The 25,976-nt window shown below is 44.0% G+C and overlaps 1 protein-coding gene across 1 annotated transcript in view; it reads right to left on the reverse strand.

Moving 5' to 3' along the window:
* Nucleotides 1–25,976, reverse strand: part of ADCY2 (adenylate cyclase 2) — a 387,968-nt gene that overhangs the window by 357,551 nt on the left and 4,441 nt on the right. The window contains exon 2 of the mRNA XM_025451236.2: nucleotides 8,071–8,268. Within this exon, the coding sequence (XP_025307021.1) occupies nucleotides 8,071–8,268 (198 nt within the window). The remainder of the gene's footprint in view (nucleotides 1–8,070; nucleotides 8,269–25,976) is intronic.

The raw sequence follows: 25,976 nt of genomic DNA on the forward strand, positions 1-25,976 counted from the left end.
AATTCCCAAATATGTCCCCTCCTCACCACAGTAATCTATCATTTGCCGAGGCACGACAGGAAACACCCCACATTCTCCATGGCAGGGAGGAGCACATGGAGATGATGCATGGTGATCATGGCGCCAGAATGCTCAGTTCATTCTGTCTTCCTAGCTGTGTGACTGTGGCAAGGTTGCTTAACCTCTCTGGGTTTCCATTTCCTCACCTGTAAATTGCAAATAATATTGGTACTTACTTCAGAGGGTAACAGAAATCAAATAAGTTCTGTAAGTGAAGTCACTGAATACTGCCTGGCCCAGGAGAAGTGTTTTCCATCACCACGATGGTGCCAAGGGGGCAAGCAGACAGGCAGGTTGTGTGTATGCATATTCAGTATCTCCACAAGTACCCGAAGCGTGATGCCTATGTGTGTGACACTTGCTGCCACCGGGAATGGAGCACCAAACAGACATGTCTCCAAGATCACTCAGTCTAAGATGTACACCGATGTGGCCGTGGGGTGGGGGAGATATTCCAGAAGTGCAGAAGTGAGAATGGCAATGCCTGTTTCATCACCAGACAAGAGTCTGATTCAGATGCCCATCTTCAGGACCAGGCCCTGTGCTCCTCTAAAGCGCAGGAGGAGAAAGAGAGCAGGAAGCAGAGAGATTGTTCTGGAAACACGGGCAGAACCATCTCTTCGGGCAAGGTCGGGGCTCTGGCTGAGAAAGCCCAGGACGGGTCGTGGTAAGCTCCCAGCACTCTGCACAGCCGGTATGACCATCCCCTCACTCTGGCTGGCAACTAACGGGAGGGAGAACACAGAAATGCCACCTCCGCGGGAAACTGCCAGAAATATGCAGGATCTCAAAATAACGACACTTCAGGCTGGGTCCAGCTGCAATGCACTTCCTTAAGATTCACATTTTGTCAGTATATCCTCAACACAACGCTTAAGCCCTCATCTTTGGGGCTCAAGGAGATAATCATTTGTATTACTTTTTAATTCTTCTCCAGTGTATCCTTTTCCAAAGTAAGGGCAAAATGCCCCCGGAGAAGCCCCGCTGCTGCACAAAAGCTTAGAGATGAGCACCTTGGATAGGGAGCGCGATCCCTCTGAGCTGGATTTCTCTCTCCATTCACAGGCTGCTCGGCTCTCCCGACGGTAAAGACCTTCCTTAGCAGTGTTCCAAGTGACTGCGCAAACTGATTCCATTCCAGCTCACAGCCTATGAGAAGCCTTTCTTTCATTTTTCCTGCTTCCAATAATAAAAAATAAATAGATGTTTGCACACTGATGTCCTACTTTTGTAAGAAGACACACAGAGGCACACGCGGAGGGTCTGGTATCCTTTCCGGCAATGTGACCAAGGAAGCGTCTTCTTCCTAGAGCAAACTGCTAGCCTTTCAAGCTGGCAGTAATTTCACAAATCTATACAGTAACTTCAGTGTGTTCTCCCTGCCAAAGCTGAAATGGGGTTGTCAGGAATGGAAGTGCTCATTTAACTCTATTCAATGAGCTGTTCCTAGGAGGGAAGCAGAATACTGGAGACAAATGCAAATACGACTCAGCTTTCTTGTCCTTACTTAACCAAGCCAGCGTCTATCTGCTGAGGTGCCAGCCTAGTGGGGACTGCCCTCCTGCCACCTGCCGATCGGTATTCTCATCCCAGAGGGAAGGTCCTATGTCAGTGGCTATCAGCGAGGATGAAATGCATTCATTCATTTTTTAAAACATTTTATCTATTTATTTGACAGAGAGAGAGAGAGAGAGAGAGCGTGCGCATGCAGGGGGAGCAGCAGGCAGAGGGAGAGGGAGAAGCAGACCCCCCTGTTGAGCAGGGAGCCCAATGTGGGGCTCGATCCCAGGATCCTGAGATCATAACCTAAACCGAAGGCAGATGCTTAACCAACTCAGCCATCAGGCACCCAAAATGCATTCATTCTTGCTAAAAATTTATTAAAAAACATCATCTAAAAGTTTGGTTTTCACCAAGTAAACCAAAGCATTATGAAAATTCATCAAGCAAAACTTCCTTGATGCCACTAATGTAGGAGCCCAAAAGAAGCACTTCCTTTATTCAGACGGGCGGAGGGACACCAAGGCAGCCTCATGCACAAACATTCGTTCGTGACACTTTTGTTCACATGCCAATGCAATCATCAGGTTATCTTCTCTTTGTATTTGTGAGTGTGAACTTATTTCAACAGGATATTCAAACACCAGAATGTATCTAATTCCTGATAGACACTGGTTTCAAAGATTTTATTTATTTATTCATGAGAGGTAGAGACACAGGCAGAGGGAGAAGCGGGCTCCCTGCGGGGAGCCTGATGCGGGACTCGATCCCAGGACCCCAGGGATCACGACCTGAGCCAAAGGCAAGACGCTCAACCACTGAGCCACCCAGGCTTCCCAGGTTTCAAAAAACATCAAAACCTCCAGGGCGTACATTTAACTCCAAAGTGGATTTGTGGTTTAAGTGTAGGTCGACAACAAGAGCAGTTATGGAAATCTTCAGAAGGGGGAGCAGACATTCGAGCACTACGCCACGCAAGATGGAAGTGGCTTCCTGCAATCCACTTAGGGAACAGTGTGTCTTCCCATGAAATCAGAGCTGTCATGAGTTGAGCTGTGTCCATCAGAAAGGGTATTTTTCGAGTCCTACCTCCCAATACATGTGAATGTGGTCTTATTTGGAAACAGGGTCTTTACAGTTGTCATCAGCTTAGGATGAGACCATCAGGAGAAGCCCTAAATCCGGTACAATGAGTGTCCTCACAAGAAGAGAAGGGATACACAGACAAGAATGGTGTGGGACTGGAGGGGTATGTCCATAGGCCAGTGGATTGCCAGAAACCACAGGTAGCTGGAAGAGGCAGGGAGGATCCTCCTTTGGCACCTTCAGAGGGAGAATGGCTTTGCCCATACCCTGATCGCAGACCTCTGGCCCCAGAGGTGGGGACACTGTGAACCTCCCAGGAAGGCCCCACGTTCCAGCAGCTATGGCGTAGGGACCACTGCTACGCCGCGAAACTGCACTGGCAGTGTGATGCGCCCCATACATGTGGCCACTGGTTTCTTAACCAAAATAAAAATTTTTATCATATCATTTTTATGATCCCACTGACTGGACCTAACAAAACAGAGAAAACAAACAGTTTATGTAAGCCTCTACTACCATCTACTTCAAAACCGTTCGAGTACTTTTAAGTACTTTAAGCCGTTCAGGAAAATAAGATGGAAGGAGCAAGAGCATCACCTTCTTTGCTACCACTTTGTCCACGGAAAGTCAGGGCCGGCGAAGGGCGTGTCAGCAAATCAGCCCAAGCGGGAGGTGCCCGCAGGACTCCCCGCAAAACCACAGGTGCTGCCACTACGCAGCGAGGGCCCAAAACACCACCATTTACCACCGACTTCATTCGGACTTGTTGGAACCATCGAGAAAATGTCATTTTTAACACCTTTTCAGTCAGGAGCAGCTGTACGGAACAGACGCGAGCGGGCGGGGGCTGGCAGCACGGGGTGCAGACAGAGCCCAGGGCAGGGGGGCTCGACGCGCAGCCCTGCCCATCCTCCCCGACTCCCCGTCACCCCTTCCAAACCACGCCGTGGGCCCTCGGGGAACCTGCCACCCTTCTGCCCGCGCCCGTGCTTCCTCAGGCCACACGCTGCCAGACCACTCCTTTGAACCCGATCAAGACAGACAAGGGGTGGCATGACGCCCCTTCCTTGGGTTCCCTAAAAGGCACCACTGAGGCAGCATTATGCACCACACAAGGGTTTCTCAGACCTGGCGCCCCTCACGTTTGGGACTGGATAACGTTTTCTGGGTGCTGCGCCGCACAGTGTAGGATGTTGAGAAGCATCTCTGGCTTCTACCCACTGGATGACAGTACGATGCCCCCATCAGAGTGAGGCACGTGTGGACTAGTGTCCCTTGGGGGTGACATCGCTCCAGTGGAGAAGCACTATATCACGGAAGGGAGGCAGCCTCTAGCGTCAGGGCCCCTTGCACATGCTCCTCCATTCACCAGCCATTTGGCTGTGAGCAGGGTCCTTCTCATCCTGTGTCTCTGTTTCTTGTAAAGCAGGAGTGTGACAGCGTTCACCTCGGGGAGACACGTAGGGATATGAGGTCATGCAGGAAGGCATGCAGAGCAGGGGCTGGCCCTGTCATCACGACGCGCATGTTGGCCGCTGATGCTCTGTGCCCGGCAACAGAGACGCTGACAATGAGGATCTATACCAGCCGTGCGGAGAAGCCTCCCCCTCACCCAAACAGAGGCCCGCCCTCTGCCCTGGGCTCTAGTCATCTCTACACTCCTGGAAGGTCTCTGTTGCCTGGGGGCCTTGGCCAGCAGAGTCTACTTGTGACTTATGAAGGGGCCTCCCCGAGGCCAGACTGGACCAGTGACCTTCTGGAAGTGCTGGAGACTGCAGCTCTCAGACCAAGCTCAGTCAGCTGGAGGCTAAAGGTCAGCCCTGTCGGCGGTAGGTGATCAAGACCCAGCAAAATCTCTGCACACGGAGGCTCGGCCAAGCTCCCCCAGCAGGTGATACTGGGTGCCCCGTGCCACGTGAGCACAGAGAACGTTCTCCACAGAGAACGACATGGAAGCCCCAGAGTTGGTCAGTTTTCCTGGTGACACAACAGCCACACTTCCCTTGGCAAATGTTAGTCTGTAGTTTTTCCTGGTAGTATACAATCAGGACAAACAAACCTCAGGGGGGTGGGTGTCAGTGGTGTGTGGTCCCGTGTGGACTTTGCCCATGCAGGCTCCCTCCTGGGCCTCATGACAGCAGAACAGTGGATTTATCACCTGCCAAGGGACCCATTCCTTGAGCACCTGTCCTGAGGCACCGTGAGCCTCTCACAATAGTTCTTACAGGTTGGTGCTCCATGAGGGGGCGACATCTGTGATGCTGCTATTGAGAGATGCCAGGCTTTGGGGAACATGACATAATAATTTCATTTTAAATCATTGCATTGAATATTTTCAGTGGGATATCAAACCCCAGAGCAGGAACAGGTCCAAGTGTCCCTCTTCAGGCAAGATGGGTGAGGAGGCCCCCAGAGGGAGGAGACAACTGACCAAGCCCCCAGCTTAGGGAAAGTGGACCCCCAAAAAAGCCACAAGCCCCAGACCTGGCTGTGGCCTTTCCTGAGCATCCAGCCACATCGAGGACACAGCTGTACTCCAAGAAACATGCCCAGGCCAGGGGCTGGTCCAGCCAGTCCACCTGCGAGGCCAGCAGGGCTGAGGCTCCACCCACCTGCTAGCTCCACGCAGGCCCTGGTGGTGTGAGGAAGGCAACCGTAACCTAGGGAGGGTGGAGGGGAGACAGGGGGGGTTACATGTTGAGGAGGACATGAGAAACATCCCAAATCAACATGAGCTTGGAAACAAGAATATCAAAGAGACACAAAAATCACCAACATCGAGACACCTAGCCAACAAACTCCACACCTGAGAGAGATCAACCTGAGGAAATGGAAGTAGGAGGACTCTGAAATGTGTATGTTTAAGACTTTTCCAAGCAGGTGGACAGCAGCAGTAAAACCAAAGTGAATGTCATAAAACCAAAAGATAGGTAAAAACAGAACAAGTGGATACAAAAAATAAAATAAAAATTCCAACAACAAATCTGGAGACAAAGAACTATAGCCACATATTAATGAAAACATGGAGCAAGCCTGCCCTGGCAGGTGCAAAGACAAGATAAACCCAAGATGGGCACGTGCCCCCAGGACTTTATGACCTCAAAGGGAGGACGACAGCCAGTCATCGTAGGTGCTGTGGGAAAACTGCAGAGTAGGGGTGTCACCAGATGGGGTGGTACCCAGAGATGGGGGAAAGCCGCTCTGATGAGGTTGACAAGGTTAATGATGTTGACGTAAGAGCCACGCAACATATAGGAGAAGACCATTCCAGACAGGTGGGGGGGGTCCTTATTATGATTAATTGGTTCTATTAAAATAGTGATAATAAAAACAAAGCAAACATTACTGGTTTGCTACAGATGTCCAGTTATGCTGCAAATAGGTTTGAGGCCACTTTTGTACTATGACTCCTCATTTCAAGTCTTGGCTGATAAAATTAAAACACATAATACATGCAAAGAGAGTGAATTAAGGATTTAAAAGGGAGAAAAACATTTTCTTAAATTATCTTAAGATAATTTGATAAACTGAGGCCCTCAAGTAGACTAACAAAACCAGTAAGAGTTCACTGAGATCGCAGAATACAGGTCAACATAAAAAAACAACAGTATTCTTATGCATCAAATTAACCAAATAGGAAAGGTAAATGTTTTAAAAATCCCTTTTATAAAATAACAACAACAACAAAAAATTCTAAGTACCTAAGAACAAGTCTAAGTAAAATGACTACTGATTTTATGAAGGAAAAAAAGTCCTTGAACATAAAAGAAAACCATAATTACTGGACAGACATATCACGTCGTTCCACGGAAAGGCTCAGTACAATAAGCTAGCAGATCTCTGGATGTTTTGTTATAGTACCCTTTTATTATTTCCTAGACATTTCAAAGCAAAAACTAACAAATTCCATATAATTTAAATCCAGATCTCAATTGGAGTTTTCATGGAACATGATGAGCTGATCCTTTAATTCATATGGAAAAGCAAACTCAGTGAATTCTGAACAAAAGGAAAACAGAAAAACACAGAAAGGACACTTGCCCTTCCAGACAGTTAGGCTTCTTATAAATCAAACTATTAAACGAGGTGGCGTTGGTGCAAGCACAGGCCACTGGGTGGGTGCCACAGGCCTGCAAGCAATGCTGCTAGTCTGTGCCTGTCTGTGTTCCACAGGCGCTGGCTGAAGGTGGGAGGGAGGTGTGTGTCCTGGCAGGCAGCTGGGAGAGGCCAGAGGGGGACTGTGATGGGGAGACTGGTGGGGGGAGCCCCCCCAACCAGGGGAGCCTCATCAGGGAGCTGCAGAAGAGGACACTGGTACCACCTCTTCTGTCCATAGCAACACAGCCAGAGAGACCAAGCGGAGCTCGCTTAGTCCAGGCCTCTCCCTTTGCAAGAGAAACTGAGGACAAAACAGGATGATGTTTTGGTTGAGGCCACGAGATAATTTCCTAACAGAACCTGCTGGAAGCCTCCCCCTGGGCTCACCCAGGGCTCTCTCCAGCTACGACACACCAGCAATGCTCTCCCCCGGCTCTGGCACCTGAGCCCTTCTGTCTGTTGCCATCTTGAATCTCTCTTCTCCTCTGGCCTCACCGGTCCTGGTTTCCTAATGCCTTCTCGTCTATCCCCTTCTGGCCCCTGGTCCTCTCCTACCCACTGCCCCTCTGGAGTCCCCACCTCTGTGGCAGCCCACTCAGTGCCCAGTGCACTCTCTTCCTGAATGGCTACAGAACTCACGAGCTTGAAGCTAGCAACTTGTCCATCATATCTGCGGCCCAGCCCTGCACCAGAGACAACTCAGCGCTTACTCCTGCAGCTGAGGGCATACACCCACAAGGAAGAACACAAGGCGCAAGTCCTAAAGAACTAACATCCTCCAGGTGTAGCCATTTCCTAAGCCAAGAGCTTCCCAGGGTCAACATGAATCACCATAGGTTCCCGGCAGGTGCATGTAGCAATCCTATGGATACCGCAGAATCAGGGTGATACAAAATCATTGCCACAGAAGTCTGTTGCAAGGAGGAAGATCTAGTAGTTGACAAAGAGTCCAAGGCCACAACTGGTGTTTGAGAGTTACAGGTAAGGCTCTGATCCCAGAGAGATCCTGGAATAACAGATAACTCAGGGACCAGGAGAACATGCAGCTACATGCAGGATGAAGACTATATCCAGACCCAGCCGTCTGAAACAGGTGACAGGGTGAGACACAGGCCTGCACCCAGGCAGCTGGCAAGTCTGATAAGTCCAAATGGGCATTGAGCGACTTCACCCACAGAGCACCATCAAGATGGCTATTTCAAAAGACTTTCTTCTCAGCTACGGGTCTTGTGTTTACAGTTTAGGGCCAGGTTTGCAGAACTAAGCATGTCATCAATTGAAGTACAGAAAGAAAACACAAAAAAAACCCACATTTTAATACCTTACCTGGTCCCAGGGAGAGACGGTGCCTCCAAAGCACATGAACAGGTACCCCATGGCCACGAGACATATCCATATCACCAAGGAGAAAAGGCGGAGCAGCTTTTTGAACACAGACTCGATGCAGACAAGGATGAATATTGCAAAGAAAATCGCCAGGGCCGTCGGGACCGTTATTAAAAACGCCACGTGGTCTTCAACTTCCTACAAGGAAGAAAAATATTGCAAAGGTACAATTTAGCAACACGGGGATACCAATGGTTCATGTCCTCAAATGTTATCGACATTAATCAATGTCAAATAGATCGAGTTTTAAAAATTATTCCAGAAGTAGAAGAGTTTGAACTTCTGCAAATTTAAATTTCCCATTAGTTTTTCTCTATAGAAATAAACCAGTATTGAATATTTAAAATTATGCAAAACAGTTACCTCATCAAATTTAGATTTTCCCTGATAAATGGAGAAATGGATTTTATTCAAAAGTGAATGTATGACTATCTACTATCAGGAGAAAAATAGGACAAGCAACTTCACTCCCTGAATCAGAGGATCAGAAATGTCCTCGCCTTAGAAAATTAAGGCTTCTAAATGAATTTAAAATGTTTCATTTAAAAATCTAAAAAACTGAGTCTCTCAAGTGATGAGCTTTTATTTTAATGCATGGCAATTAATGTTTTAAAGGGATCACAGGTTAATAGAAAAGGGTCAGAAAGTACTAACTACAGCGGTGAGAGAGCAGGAAATACTTGCAAGCACGTGCCATTTTGGGGGCTTACTTCCCTACTTCTCTTGCGCTCCAGTGGCAAAAAGAACAGGAGCATCCCATATTAGCCTCCCTAATGCATTTTTTGAGGTCCACTTTTGCACACTAATGCTCATTCTCCATCAATTCACTTGCTAAGTACACATGCACAAAAGGACCCCTATTTCCATTCTATATATGATACCAGCTCCACATGATAGATATCGTGCTTCCTCTGGTTATGGCAGCATGGGTTTCAGGCTTTCACTTTGGCAAGGCCCTGCCAGACCATCGCCATGAGCAGCAGCCTCTGAGAGCTAGAACCCAGATAGGTCTACATCTCTCATCCAATCATGTATAGCCACTGAAGCACCCAAAGAACTTTTGATGAAAGAAACCATGTGGCCAGGATCCTAAAAACTTACACTGAGGCTTTAGAATAGCAAAGGTCATAGTAAAATCTGGGACTTGTGAGCCAGTTCTTTCAAACAACAGAGCCTAGAGAGCCCTTCACCTTTTCTGGTTGGTACGGGGTTCACTCCATCCCATTAGCAGCTCCAGCCGCACACCAGAGATGGTGGAGAGATGGCCCCTACCTGGATACCAACCACTAACCACCGGGACACAGGGAAGCAGCAGATCAGCCAAATGGGCACAGACTCCAGATTAACATCAAGGCAAAAAAGGGCCCTAAGTTCTCCTTCAGTTTGTTTTGTTTTGTTTTTCTGAAGATTTTATTTATTTATTCATGAGAGACACAGAGAGAGGCAGAGACACAGGCAGAGGGAGAAGCAGGCTCTGTGCAGGGAGCCTGATGCGGGACTTGATCCCAGGACCCCGGGATCATGCCCTGGGCCAAAGGCAGATGCTCAACCACTGAGCCACCAGGCGCCCCAGTCCTCCTTCAGTTCTCAACTGACTTCATGTCCCTTTCTCCCCCACCATTACACATGTGACCTGATATGTGGGGAAAAGACAACCACAATAATCACAACAAATACCAACAGATATATATTCCTGCGCTGGGCACCTGTACATACGCTAACCACGTTAATATTTACAACAACCCCATTTGGGGTGTGGTGTCAGCGCTATGCCAGGGGTGGGGAAAACGTGGCCCCACGAATGAAAACAAGTTGCAGAGGATCATGGAGCCCGGGAGGGAGGGAGCCAGGGCTCCGGCGGGGTCCGCGCGGGCAGCCTCTGCAATGCTCTGGCCTCTGCTCACACAGCAGACGGCGGGCAAGACCAAGGGCCAAAGAATATCCCTTCCAGAACTGGCAGAAAACAGGAGGATCAAGTGTGATGTTCTTATTCCGGCCCCGCTCCCACGGCCGCTTGCCCATGACCGGCGCCGGGGCTGAGCTCAGGCCCTCAGACACTTTACCAGGACTGCAAAGGGTAACGCTCCCCACACCCCGATGTCACAAACAAAGGTGCCCGTGGGTGTGACAGCACCTCCTTGGGGGCATCCAACCTGAGATCACGACCTCTCGCTGCACACATGGAGCCCGAAATGAACTTAACTGAACTGTGGGCAGAAAGCTAGCCGCGAAGGCACCAGGACAAGCGGTTTCCCTCCTGCGACCCTTTGCTTCTTTCATTAACCCAGTCGGGGAGAAAGGATCGCTGACCTTACTGGCTCCCGTTTCTCCGGAAAGACTGAACAGGATGAGAAACTGTGCATGACGGTAAAGTGAAAATCAGAAAGTGAAGAAGGTGCAGGAAGGGTCCAGGAGGGGAAAGCTGCATCCCCAGCCCTTTCCCTGCTCTACTCTTAGCAAGGATGTGACTGCAAACAAGATGAAGACACAACCTCTCGCCCTGCTGGGCACAGTCCACACAGTCAGACCTGATAATCCTTTAAAGTCTGAAATACCACACTCTCTATCTCACATGCTTTCTTTAATTTCAGGGTCTCTATCACTGAGAAGTGCCTTGTCTGGGCTGCAGGGTGACTCCTCCGTGAAGCACAGAGGACACAGCACCTGGGTCCCATGATACTTTTAACACAAACGTGTTTTAACTTCTTTAAAAAAAGAAATTAACCAAAAACCCCCAAGCTCTTAGGGTCAAAGGGTACATACATGTACATACGTACAGTTGTAAACTATAATTCTGGATACATTTTGAGGGAGGAAGGGGGTTTTTCCGAGGCTATGTCACATGCCAGGATCCGAGGGGGCGGGTGTTGTGCCCCAGCACCCCCCAGCCTCGGGGGCAAGCCAGCTTCCCAGCTGGCCAGTGGCTTCCAAAGGCGGCCCAGGTGCTGTTCAGGAGGCCGATGGCCCTCACCGCTGTCCAACCTGAGCCCACAGAAGAATCCAGAGCTCTTCCCGTAAGAGGACAGCTAGCAATTTATTCTGCATTTGCCTTTTGAACTCAAACTCCAAACAAGTTTTAATATGGACTCCTCCACAAAATAGGATCTTTTATAGGGTGTCAAGGCAAAAACAGTAGCACATTCATTAAAGAATGTATAAGCTCATGAACCACATTCCTTCCTAGTCCTGCTGCTGGCATCATGGGCGTCTCTGCCCCCAGGGGAAGTAAATGAAATGCAGGAATGCCCTCAGTCCTTGGACCACAGGCCCTCCTCCTCCCTCCCCTGGTCCATTCCCAGTGGAGGGGATGATGAACAAAGCCACAGAGACACACCCCGTGGCTGTTTTCATGGGAGCTACTTCAGTTTTTGAAATGCAGAGCATAAAACAAACAACATAGCTTAAAATAAAGTGAACTAAAACATTAAAAACATTGTCAGTCTCAATGAAATATGTTTATGCAGCCCAACCCCATTTCCCCTCATGGAAACAAAAATTCACCATACAACACAAACTAAGTGAAACGTACAAAAATGCCTCTATTAGTACTCAAACACCTTTAAAACATGCCTTGAATAGGTTAAAAAAAAAATTCTCCATACTACATGAACTAAGTGAAATGTACAAAATTGCCCTTCTCACTACTAAAACATACTCAAATGTCTTTAGAAATGTTTTTAAAAGTACCTTACAATGCAAACCAAATGAAATGTACAAAAATGCCTTTTCAAAGGGAGACCGTGAGCATGGTATCATCTATGTAATGATAATGGGCTCCTCTTGCTCGTTCTCTTTGAACATTTTATCCTTTCGTTTTCAATGCATTTTCACGGTAATTTGGGACGGCTTCTAATTGCTAGGCCTATTAAATACCCACTGCTTTCATGTATTATGTGACAGCTCTTTTGTTTCTCAGAGGTTTTTCCACAGGGCAACAGATTATATTTTCATTCTTTTTCACGTGCATTTTTCTTTTTTGTTGTTAAACAGTACTATTTTTCATTTACATGGTAAAGGACAGTCTCATGCAAAACACTGCTTTCCTATAAAAACAATACTTTAAAGTCCAACAGACAGGGCAGCCCGGGTGGCTCAGTGGTTGAGCGTCTGCCTTTGGCTCAAGTCCTGATCCCAGGATCCGGGATCAAGACCCATATTGGGCTCCGTGCACGGAGCCTGCTTCTCCCTCTGCCTGTGTCTCTGCCTCTCTCTCTCTTTCTCTCTCTCTCTCTCTCTCTGTGTCTCTCGTGAATAAATAAATAAAAACTTTAAAAAATAAAAAATAATAAAGTCCAACAGACAGAAGGTAGGGTCCCATCCCACTTACTTCTCTGTGACTCAGGGTGAACACCAAGCTCCCCTAAGCAGGTTTCTTCATGTAAGAAGCAACACAGGGCAAGGCTGGTGGGCGCTGAGTACATACAGATGTACCATAAACCACAGAGATTATTATCACAATGGCCATCATGACCTTTTTCCTTCAAATCTCAATACTTTCTCACCAAGGCTGGTCTGTTAATTATTGGAATGATGCCCGTTTTACACTCTGAATAATAATTTATCACCACAAATTATTTTGAAGGGTTGTCACTGGGCAAAAATATCAGCTTTTAGCTATGACAATATATTTGACTACAAATACATATTTTCATTCATTCATATGTAATATGTGTATTGTGTGATATAATAGACAATGTATTTTTCATTCCTTTCCACATACAGAGTCGGACTCCATTTTATCATGAAGTAGGAAAGGAATTAACAAAAATTCTGATTAAATAATTCTACAAAACTGTGGTGAAATAAATCAAAGAAGAGCTCAATAAATGGAGAGATATTTCATGCTCATGGATAGAAGGAATATTGTCAAAATGTAAATTATTTCCAAATTAATCTATAGAGTCAATGCAATCCCAATTAAAATCCCAGTAAGTTATTTTGTAGCTATCAACACATGGATTCTAAAGCTTACATGAGGAGACAAAGCACCCAGGATAGAGAACACATTATTGAAGGACAAGAAAAAATTTGAAGGATTGACATAATCAGACTTCCAGTCTTGCTATAAAGCTACAGTAATCAAGACAGGAACGATAATGGCAGAAGAATAAGACAAATAGATCAATGGAATGGAACAGATCCACATAAATGTAGTCAAATAATAACTGACAAAAGGAACAAAGACAATTCAATGGAGAAACAATAGACTTTTCAGCAGAACATCTTAGAACAACTAGACATCCATATAAAAAAATCTAGACACATACTTTATACCTTTCATAGACATTTTTTTAAAAGATTTTATTTATTTATTCATGAGAGACACAGAGAGAGGCAGAGACACAGGCAGAGGGAGAAGCAGGCTCCATGCAGGGAGCCCAGATGCAGGATCAGGCCCTGGGCTGAAGGCGGCGCTAAACCGCTGAGCCACCCGGGGCCGCCCACCTTTCATAGACATTAACTCAAAATGGATCACAGCACAGATCTAAATGTAAAATGCAAAAGTAATCCTGAAAACTTCTGAAAGCTTTCTTATACCCAAACCTAGGGCAATCTGTCTTACTGAATAAATAATCAGTAACATACAAATATTTTTAAAATAAACACAAAAATTATAAATATGTGTACCTGCTTAAAAGAGGTATCATCCACTACTTGCAACTAAGTGAATTACATGCACACAAAAATACAGCCTAAGGTCTTGATCATATTTACTGATTCTCAGCTCCTATTACACAGGCCAGCATTCTTACTCATATTTTAAGACTATGGATAAAAACATGAAATAAGTGTGTTTTACGTGGAAAACTGTTCACATGAGGCAAACTTTAAAAAACTCTCCTTCCTCCAACTAGACTCCAAATACAAAGTATTCCTGAAGGATTACTAATTTCTACAAGCAGTAGACAAGGTCTCCAACTCACTTCCCCTACCCACCCCCATAAAAAACAAAAACAAAATAAAAAACACAGAAACAGAAAATATGAGTGCTGACCCCTCAGCAGGGGAGGGGGGGAGGTATGTAGATAGAAAGTCTAGACCACAAGAGCCAGGTCAACTGGAAGGAGTATGAACCAGCCTTGCCCTGTATACAGCAGCTGCCAAGGCTGAGAACCTCAGCAGTATGTAGATCCACAGGACAGCAAGTGGGGACAAAGGGAGCCAGAGTAATCCTCAACTGGGGTACATTCCAGCTTGGAAAGAGAAGTTAATTATTCTTAGGCAAAAGCTTTCCACTTAGAACTGCAGTATTCAGCCAACATATTAAAACAAAAATCGCCAAAAATGAGCAATCGCTAAGAACAAGGATCTACAGAAATAACAATTGGTTTAGATTCTCAAGGACTGCAGACATTGAAAATAACAGCTAGAGAACACAGAATAGCTGTATATGACATGTTTAAAGGAATAAAGGATGAACGTTTGAAGATGATCATACAACAGATCATCAGGTACAAACACAGAAAATGGAACTTGTAAAACTGACCAATATAATCACATAAATAAAAGCTCAAGCATTGAAACAGAAAAAATAAATATAGAAACAAAGACAGAAAAAGGCAATAGTTAGAAAATCAGTGAACTAAAAGATAAACCAAAGCATTTATGTACAATGCAACAAAAGAAATAAATATTCCCTAATAATATATAAAAGATAAAAATTATTAGAAAGCCTAAGATACAGAAAATAGAATAAGATGAATAAGAAGGTATTAACATGTCTGATTGGAGTTCCCAAGTTACAAACTGAAGAGGCTTTAGGACATAATATATCTAAAGACAGATCAGTTGGAGATTTCTGGTACTAATGAATAACTATAAATCTACAACTCTAGCCAGTTAGGCAAAAAGAAATACAAGCATATACACATGATGGTAAAAATGCAAAATATGAGAGATAAAGAGGAACTTCGAAAAGTGGTCAAAGAGAAAGGAAGGACCACCCACAAAGAACAACAGTTTGCATAAAAGCAGACTGCAGCCCAGGTGGCTCAGAGGTTTGGCTCCGCCTTCAGCCCAGGCGTGATCCTGAAGACCCGGGATTGAGTCCCATGTGGAGCTCCCTGCAAGGAGCCTTCTTCTCCCTCTCCCTGTGTCTCTGCCTCTCTCTCTGTGTGTCTCTCATAAATAAATAAATAAATAAATAAATAAATAAATAAATAAATAAATAAATAAATAAATCTTTAATTAATAAATAAATAAAATCTTTAAAAAAAAAGAGCAGAAATTTCAACAGTAAGACAGTGAAGACAGATTATTGAGCAAAAAATAAAAGTCAACCTTCTATTGTCAAGAAAATAGGTGTGTTTTTTTGTAATAAGAGCAAAAACGTTAACATTTACAAATAGATTATTTTTAAACAGGAATTTACCATTGATAAATCTGCTCTAAAAGAATTTCTAAGAAATTATATAATCCTAAAAAGACTGTAAGATACAGAAGAAGGAAGTGAACAAATATAATGGTAAACATATTGGTACAACCAAACTCACACTGTCTATCTGAAACAATAATAATGGATGCCTAACTTCTAGGCTTAAAAAGACAGAAGTGAAATATGCATTAAGTAAAACATAAAAACTTTAAGGGTGAAGGTAAATGATAAAACACTCAATTCCAAGGCAATTAAAACAATTTTAAACATCTATGAACTCAATAAAATAGCTTCAAAATATATAAAGCAAAAATATAGAGGCCTAAGGGGAGAAGTAAAGTAATCTCCCAAGAGTAGATTTCATCATCTTGAACCACCTATTGATTGATAGGTCAAGGAAACAAAAGTAAAAACAATACAAAACAAAAAAGATGCAAAATATCGAATATCATAATTAACAAGCTTGACTTAATTGACAAATAAAGAATTCCACATCCAACCTTAGAGAGAACAATAATCTTCTCATGTGCACATGGAATATTTATAAAAACCATATACTAGGCAACCTGTAAAAAGTGTCAAAGAAGATGTATCATAGAGACCCATATTCTGTGGTTGCAATTTTAAATTAGAAGTTTAAACTAAAACATAAATTTAAAATAACCACATATTTATAACACCAAAAGCACAACTCTAAACTTTTGGATTGAAAAAGAAATCATAATATCTATTTTAAAAGAATGATGAAAACAGTGCAAATCAACACTTGTGTGCAGTAAAAGAAGTAGTCATTTCAAAGCTTGAACTGAATTGTTCTACTGTCAATTCAGTTTTGTGGGAGTTACATTTCTCGGAACCCCCTTTCATCTAGGGCTATTGGTTAGAGTTAAACAGAAGAGGAGGAATCTGTGCCAGATTTGGGAGGTGGAAATGGAGCAAGTCCTCACCTAAAGTCTTCAAAGTCAGACAGAATTATGGGCAGTCACAGAAGTTCAGGCAAGGCTTCAGCTTGCCCTAGCTGCCCCGGCCTCGTACCCTGCTTCTCTGCCTGACTTCTGGCCACTGCTGAATAGTGGTCCAGCACCGAGGTAGTAGCTACCAGAAGTAACAGATTCCCTGAAACTTCTCCATTGAGTTCTTCCATCTTGGTCGCCTACGAAGTGACTAGCTAAGTTTGGCTTCACAGATATCCGGGAAAGCGCCCACTTCTCCACCCAAACCAGTGCTTTATGAAGAATTCTTAGGGATTCTGTAGATAATTATTCTCCTTTTGAGAAACAGTTGCTGGGTTATTACCAATCCCAAAAGGGCCTGAACAGTGATCATGGACCATAACCAAGTCTCCACACAATCTAATCTGCTCATATTTATGGGACTGTTGTATGACCCACCAGACATGAAGCTGTATGTACACGGTGGCATCCCATCGGCAACTGGAGTAGACTCTGAAGACACAGGTAAGTTGCATGAGCAAATGTCACAGGTACTCACAGGTGTTGGTCCTGCCACACCACCTACCCTACCTCTCTCAATCTGCACCTATGTCGTCATACAGAGCTCCCTATGACCTGCTGCCTAAGGAAATAAAAATCTAGGTCTGGATTATATCTGGTTCTGCAGAAGATATTAGGGCCACCTAAAAGGAGACAATCGAAGCTGTGGAACTCTGAGCCCCTTACACGTGTCATCCTCTGGAGGACCAGCCATCCATCTATGGCAGGTTGATCACAACTGATGAAAGGCACAGAGATTTGTTTTCACTTGAATTGAACCTACTTTGGATACGGGTTTGCTTTTCTGCTTCCGCCCAAAACACCATATATGGGCTTTCTCAATGCACTATCCACTCACAAGGTATTGGCTTCTGACAGAAGCATTCATTTTACAGCAAATGATGCATGACGATGAGCTTATGCTCTTGGAATTCACTGATCTAACCCTGTTCCTCATCACCCTAAAGCAGCTTCCTTCACTGAAGGAGAGAATGAGCTTCTAAAGACTCGGTGAGGGTGCTGGCCTATGCGCAACACTTGTAGGCTGGGAGATATCCCCTAGGACAAAAGAGATGCTTGGTAACAGCCACTAAAGCAAGGCACTGACTCTGCCACCACCAGGATCCACAGGTCTGAGAATCAAGGGATAGAAACAGGAATGGCTGCCATTCCCATTCCTATAAATATAGGCTGTTCCAGCTTAGAGGGGTTAGTTGTCAAAGGAGGACAGCCTCCACCACTCCACCAGGGAACTCAATAATGCTTCCATTAAACTGCAGACAGAGGTTGCTATCTGGCCACTCTAGGCTACTAACATCACTAAATCAGTGGCTAAAGAAGAGCTTTTAGTACAGTTGGGGTGACTGATGGACACTTCCAAGAAAAATCGGGTTGCTCATAGAGGATGCAGGCAGGGAAGAGTTTGACAGAATGCAGATGGTGGGGTGTCTCCTTTGCTCCCCTATCCTGTGATCAAAGTTCATGGAAACATCTAACAACAAATACTGTCTATTTGCAAAGTACCAGGTGAAGCAATGTTTATGTCACTGCACCTGCCAAGGAAATACGACCACACAGGATGGTTGCACAGGGCAAAGGGAATGTGGAATGGGCAGGAGAAGGATGTTAGAACCCCAGCTGCATCCCTGTGATCACCTGTAGAACTGAGGATGGCAGGAGCTATACACATTTCTTCCTTGGTTGGTATGAATGTATTTGCACGTGTGGGTATGTGCGTGAGAAGTAATTATTTTGTTTCTTTTCCCTACAATATAACATGAGATATATTAATAGTGTATGAATAGCTTTTATATTCAAGTATCCAAGATAAAGGATTTTTAAAGGACACTGTTCCTTAGACCGATGAGAAATGAACTTCATTGAAGTGGATAAAATGACCCTTCATATCCTCTTTTAGGGAGATGGTTGGTGTGTTTTCAGTTGAATAAAGAGGAGCTGCATCATAATATGTAGAAGCACGACTCTGCTATCTTCTTTATCTAGAAGTAAAACACAGTTAACAGTGGTATACATGATACCTCGTAAACAAGCAGTACATGATGCTGGATTGTTCTGTCATCAAATTGATTAAAGCTACTTCCCAGAATCCCCTTCCCTGAATGCTCCCAGGGACAAGCTGGCCTATGGGGGTACTTGCCTGAGGTTTGGGAGGTGGTAGCAAAGCAGTCCCCCCAGGAAGGGTAGCCTGCTGGTCATATATGGTTGGAGATCATGTGGAAGGTCCTGGTGGGCCCCAGTCTGCTCTGGCTCTCCAAAGCTCTGCACGGGGCCCAGACCCGGCCCCTCACCCAGTATCTGGCTGTACTCACAGAGGTGGTGCCACACAAAGGTAACTGCTCTCAGGAACTCCCCTGAAAGGCTCTCTCTGGCAGATGCGGGCTGCTCAGGACCTCAGCTTTCCCCGTACCACTAACTGGTTAGCAACTTCTCTGCTCATCCCCTAATGCTCCCTTCTGGCCCCAAGCTTCCCATTAAAACAAGCAGGTTGAAAACGGATGAACTTTGTTTCCCCCTTCAGAAATTACAAAGATAGGATGCCTTGGTGGTTGAGGGTCTGCCTTTAGCTCAGGGTGTGATCCTGGGGTCCTGGGATCGAGTCCCACATCCAGCTTCCCATAGGGAACCTGCTTCTCCCTCTGCCTGTGTCTCTGCCTGTGTCTCATGAATAAATAATATATTTTTAAAAATTATAAAGACCAAACAAACATGCAAACAACAATAACAAAAGAAACCCAGAGAAAGTAGAAGGAAGGTGTAATGTTCAGAGACCTTCAGAAACATTCCCTATTTCTTCCTTCAGAGTTCCTCCTGGGAAGTGCTTTCTGACCTCCTTTGAAGTTAGAAGTAACCATGCTAAAAAAAAAAAAAAAAAAAAGAAGAAGAAGAAGAAGAAGAAGTAACCATGCTTTGGCTAATGGAACATGAGCAGAATCCCAGGTCAGTCTCATCGCCAGAGCCATGTACGTGCCCATGTGAGACCACAGAGCACTTCTCTTTCCATGGCACAATGATCACAAGAGCACTTGTCATGAGGAAGACATCCATGACCCCAGCTCTCGTTGTAAATCAGATGAGCAAAAGCTCCCTCCCGGCCAGGATGTGTACACAAGAAATAAACCTCTGGGGTATAGGGCCAAATTTGGGGTTTGTTAACCCCTCACAACCTATACCATCTTCACTGATAACAAAAATTGGTATATGAAATAGGGTGCTACCCTAACAAAACCTAACATGGACAGCACTGACCGTGGCCAGGTGGCAGAGAAGGAAGCACACTGTGATCAAAGGTGAAAAATGGCATTCATTAGCAAAGGTCCACTGTTTGTTTTTCATTTATCTTGGAAGGCAAAGGACACCCTAAGAGAATTCTAAGTCTAGGTTCAGTGAACCGTTTTCATAAAGAGCTAGATCATAGGTATTTGAGGCTTTATTTTAGCCACATGGTCCTATGAGGTCACACCATTTAACTCTGCTGCTGTGCCTTAAACACAGCCATAGATCATGTGGAAATGATGGTCAGGCTATACTAAATAGAACTTTATTTAAAAACAAAAATCAGGCATTGAATCAGAGCTGGTCCCTGACCCGAATCTGAAGACCTCTACTCCAGAAGAGGTCACTCAACAAAACATTACAAGCATGGGTTCGTTGCTGTTGGCTGCATGTGTTAACACAGTACAAGACAAACACAAGACCAGAAAATAACTAGTTGGTCATAAGGAGGAATAAGTGGAAGCAACACAGTCCAGAATGGTATGGATTTGTCAGATGGCAAGAGGGAAGTGATTCAACTTGTGTTCTAGAGTGAGAGGTGATTAAAACAGCCATGTGGGGAAAACCAAGCTCACTGCTGAAAAGTGGATGTATGAAGATGTCTCAGTGAAGTCCCATCTGGAGTATGGTGCCAGGAAATTCTTTCAAGTGGACAAAAGGCCGCATGGAAAAGAGGAACAGAAAGTGTGTTACTCAAACAGGCTAAAGGGAGGCACAAGCTAAGAGAAACAGAGATAGGGGGAAGGGAGAGGAAGCGAGTGGGAGAGAAATGGGGTGAGAAGCCTGAGGAACACAGCAAATCTAACAAGTATGTCTTAAAAAGATCTATGATGACCACTGACACCTGGAGATGCCTGAAATTAAGCAGGAGGAAGCTGATTAAGTTTTGAGAGATTTGTGTTTCCAAAAACAATACCAGCCTGCAGCATGGCTGTTCTAGACATCAAGGAAATGCTGCATTCTCTGTCCATGACAGCCAATGGGCTGAGACAACTGCTCAGTCCTCAGGTGGGAAAGACTCCCCAACAGTTAGCCCAGATGTGTTCAAGAAGGTGATCAACAAGGAACAGCACCCCCCAGGGGAGGTTCAGCGGGCCGAGAAAACAGCAGACAAAGGGTTCATTTTCAGGACAAGGGTCTGGGTCTAATGAAGAATCAATGGGTTCTCAGACCCAGGACCAGGGACCATGGAACTGCCTGCCTGGAGATTTAGCATTGCTTGTGTCGTCCTTCCCCTGAAGATCAACAAGGATAAAGGACAGTTCTTTGAAAAATTAAAGCAAAGCAGACATGTGATGAAATTAAGAAAGGTAAAAAAGAAAGTAATCATGTTATAAATAAAAAGACAGTATATGCAAATGAGAACAGTATTATCAATGCATACGATTAAATTTGACAATTTGGATGAAAAGTAAAAATTCCTAGAACTATCTTATTGAAACTGACTCAAGAAATAAAATTAGAAATATGAAACAATTCTTTTCATATCAAAGACACTGAAATGGAAGTTCTTAAATCTCCCTACAAGGAAAAAGCAACAGCCCCAGTGGTTCTCCAGGCAAATTCTATCAACCAACATACAGAAAACTCTTAAACTCTTATAGAAAACTGAAAAAGAAGACATGCTTACTGATTTATTTTATAAGACTAGCAAAACTTTAAAAGAAAACAACAGTTTGATAAAGGAATATTCCAAACTCACTTCACCAAAAGTATATTTGCAAAACCCTTAATCAAAATGTTAGCACATCACATCCAACATTTTGTAAGAGATACCATGAAAATGGAGTTTGCCTCAGGAATATAAAAATTGTTAAATGTTAGAAAATCTGTAATTATTACTCATTACATCGACAGATTAAAAAACAACTTAAAGAGCATATATGATCACTTCAATTTGGTAAAATTCAAAACCCAATCACATTTAAACTTTTTGTGTAAAGTGTAACAAAAGGAAATCGCAAAGGGTAACTACAAAATCAGCATTATCCTAAATAAACAAAAAAGAACTCTCTTTAGAATTAGGAAAAAAGCAAGGGTACCCACAATCACCAATTCTGCCAATATAACATTAGAGTTCTTAGCACAATGATATAGGAAATAGAAATGTAAGGCCTTCATACTAGGAAAGAGAAAATAAAACTCTCATTATTTCAAGTGATATGTTACCTAGGTAGAAAACCTGAAAGAATCTACATTTATAAGTTATAAAAAGGGCAAGAATGCAAGTTATAGAATAACACATATAAACTGTAAAACTTCACTAAAGCACACAGATGAATGGGAAGATGCTCCATTGCTCATGGACAGAAAAACTTAGTATCATATCAATTCTTTTTTTTTTTAAGATTTTATTTATTTATTCATGAGAGACACAGAGAGAGACAGAGAGTCAGAGACACAGACAGAGGGAGAAGCAGGTTCTATGCAGGGAGCCTGATGCGGGACTCGATCCAGGGATCCAGGGATCACACCCTGAGCCAAAGGCGGGTGTCCCCATAATATATCAATTCTAATCAGTGAATCAATAGTGTCAATATGACACTAACAAAATCCCAGTTGAGTTTTCCATATGGAGGTTGACATAATGTGACTACATAGTTTATAGAGAAGAAAAAAAGGTCAAGAGTAACCAAGAAATCTTTAAAGGAGTTGAAAGTTACTTGCCCTGCTTAATCTAAATACTTAGAAAGCTTTAGTAATTATAGTGTGTATGTGTGTGTACCTGCAGTACTACAGGATAAAAATTAAAAAAAAAAACATAACAGAATAGAGAACTCGTAACAAAACACTCACATATGGAATTTTGACATTTGACAGATATGGGGAAAGAAACAGCTAAAAGTGATTATCAAAAGTTCATTCACCTCAAGGAAAAAAATGTAAATGATCCTCATCACTACCTCATACCATATACATACGATTATATATGTATATATATATATATATACACACACACACATATATGTATATGATAAAATGAACACAAACAAAAGCAACAAAATAATGACAAAAAGCGTAATATGAAGCTTACTTCAGAGGGCAGGCAGGGGAATGGGCTGGGAGCAGCATATAGACTAAAATACGTTATAGGATATACCCTAGTTTGCACTGGGTTCATGAGTGTTTATTTTATTTAATTTTTAAAAGATTTTTTATGTATTTATTCATTGGAGACACAGAGAAAGAGGCAGAGACACAGGCAGAGGGAGAAGCAGGCTCCCTGGCTGGTCATAGCTGTAATGTCCCAACACCAAGTCTGAGGGGCAGTAAAGGACATTAATGGCATGGGCAGAAGGTCCAATTCAAGACTTTGCAGTCAAGGCCCCATTCCAAAAGTTTGAATCCACCATCTTCTCCACCAGGAACCTCCTGTAAGTGGTGACCATAGAGATCTGGTCTATTCACAGGATTCTCTCAGGCAATAACCATCTTGAGAAAACTTCTCAGGAATTTCAGTGCTCTAAAAAGAAGCTACTGTACTTTCCTGCCTGTAGGTTTGAAATACAACAAATTATTCATCCAATATATTTTAATTGTGTTGATAATTGGAAATCCCCATTTCTAGCAACAAGTTTTTTAAAAGTGATTTGATTTGACTCTAAGATACAATTCGCCTTAGGTAACCCTAATAGCCTCACCCAGGTCTATATTCTTATTCTGTCTTGGCACCATCATTCTAGAAACCTGGGCAAAGTCAGAAAACTAGTTGGCAAAGTTACTCCCAGTGGTTTCTCAGGTGATGGTTCTCATTACTGCTTAAGTCACTCTCACCTGAGTATGGCATCTGGGGTCAGAAGTGTAAGCCCCGGTAAAAAAGAAGGAACAAAAAAAATTATTTACATTCCCAGTGATGGCTGAACTCATTAAGTTTTCTTCAGAACTTCTTTTTCCCTTTCTTGTGATTTTTTTTTTATCATATCCTTATACAAACAGGGCACAGACGCAACATTAGTCATGCCTCAATTTGGTCAAATGGACAAAATATATGAACTGCCCCAACAATCCTTTTTTCTCCTCCCAAATGCACCTGTGGTCAAAAGCCAGCATTTCCAGGAGTGTGTCATTTTCCTGGTTTGAAACCAAGAAATCACAACCTAAGTATCTAATTCCTCTTGGTAATTTTATATACCATTATATATACCATTACCCAAAGCTAACAAAATTGTGAAAAAGGGGGGTCAGTCAATATGTCATTTGGCATGAACTGTCATGCTAGAAAATAAAAAAGTATGTCGAAACGTGACTTTTACTTAAACAATCTATACCTCTCCACCAATGTTTAATAAACCAAAGTTTATACACAACGTTTATCACATGAATAGAAACACATCCCCGGCTCTTTCATGCCCAGATTAAAAAATCCTAGCACTCATGTAGTTTTCAGCCAGAAAATACATCTACAGGAGACCTCGGCAAGGAGAACCCTCTGCGGTACAAATACACTAGAAACAGTGACCTACACTTCTTCGGGGTGCAATGTGTGCCCGGCACTGTGCTACACATTCAGATGATCTAACCTTTTAACGCCCAATGAGCTCCCGGAGCCTGGCTGTGCTCGTGTTATTTCACAGATGACGCATCTGAGGCTACGGCAGATAAATTCATTTGTCAGGGACACACACTAAGTGCTAACACAGACCCCAGTCCAGGCCTATCAGCAAAGTTTTGTGCCGTTAACCAGTGGGCTAGGTGATGGAAGTGCCAGCTGCGAAGGACACCGGACCTACACCCATAAATCATACATTCGTTCATGTGGCTCCCGCTGTACGGCTTAGGGCCATGTTAAGTAAGGGGAGCTCTGGGTTTCTCCCCTGAAAGAACTAATGATTAGGTGAGGAGACAACAGAAGCTCACAAAACCATTCTGGACGTCAGATGACAGTGATGCTGTGGTGAAATGATTTCGAATGGTTTAGCTGCTGCGCAGGCCTCAGAGGCAGAAACCAGCAGGGACAGAGTGTGCCGCAGAGGCCAGACCGCTGAAGCTCAAGGAGCAGAAGCTGAATGAGCAGCTCAGAGGGGAAGAGGCTTGCAGGGGAGGGCAGCCACTCAGGAACAGGAGCTGGAGACGCAGGTGCTCTCGGCCCCTAGGGTCCAGGCTCACAGGTTATCCTAGGGGGGGAAACAGGAGTTTAAGGATGACATCAGGGCAGCAGAGATGAGCTGCTTCAGGGTGGAGCACCACCCAGGGGGGTGCCAATCCCAGCGCTGGCCCCAGGAGACCCTCAGGAAATAGCAGTGAAGGAGAATGGGTGAAGTCCAATGAATGGTGCTGCTGCCATTCATATCAGGTCATGGAAAGGACTAGCTAGCGGACGAGCAGATTATTCAGACACCCAGGGCAGACTTTACCACTCGCCATTAGTGATCAAACATATCAACGTGATTAATACCCCCATAAAACATCCTTAACACAGTAATATATCAGCTCCAACAGTAGTATTACCTCTTAAATAGAATGATTTAAAAATATCAGTAAGAACCAGGAAATTTCACATATAGTTCAATCAGAATAATTTCACATGCCACGGTGTTTATGGCAGTGACTTCTGAGACAACAGCCACAAATGGATCCTCTGCTTAATGGGGAAGACACCGGGAATACTGAGCGTAATGAAAATAAATGACGTCCACCTCCCCTGAGCTCATCGTCAGGAAGCAGCTCTACCAAGATTTGTTTTAACATTAAAAGAGAAAAGAACTGATGTGTAACTCCATTACACAGAATAAAAGTTGAGGACGTTGACATCAGTGTGAAATTTCAACAGGAAAACGGCTACTGTGCCAGAACCGGAGCTGGGAATTCTAGATCTGCAGGGATCTCCAGGAAAGTTTCCCAGGAAAAGCCAAATGGCCTGCATCTGGCCCCAGCTCTGCACCTAGGTGACCTTGAAGAAATGAGCTCACCTCTTTGAATCTCAGTGTCCTCATCTGGAATGAATGCCCTTCCAGTTCTTATGTATGTGGCATATTCCTTCACAGCAACAATAAAAATGCAACCACAGAAGACCCGCTAGTGACAATAGCTCCTGGGGGCATATTCTGTGACAGGCATTACTCTAATTACCTCACATGTACTAACTGGGAACATCGTTGCCTTAGAAGGCAGGTACCATTCTATTTTACGAACAAGGAAACTGAGGCATAGAAAGGTTAAACAATTTGCCGAAGATCACAGAGATG

The sequence above is a fragment of the Canis lupus genome, chromosome 34 (assembly GCF_003254725.2).
Source record: "Canis lupus dingo isolate Sandy chromosome 34, ASM325472v2, whole genome shotgun sequence".
Taxonomy (NCBI): Eukaryota; Metazoa; Chordata; class Mammalia; order Carnivora; family Canidae; genus Canis; species Canis lupus.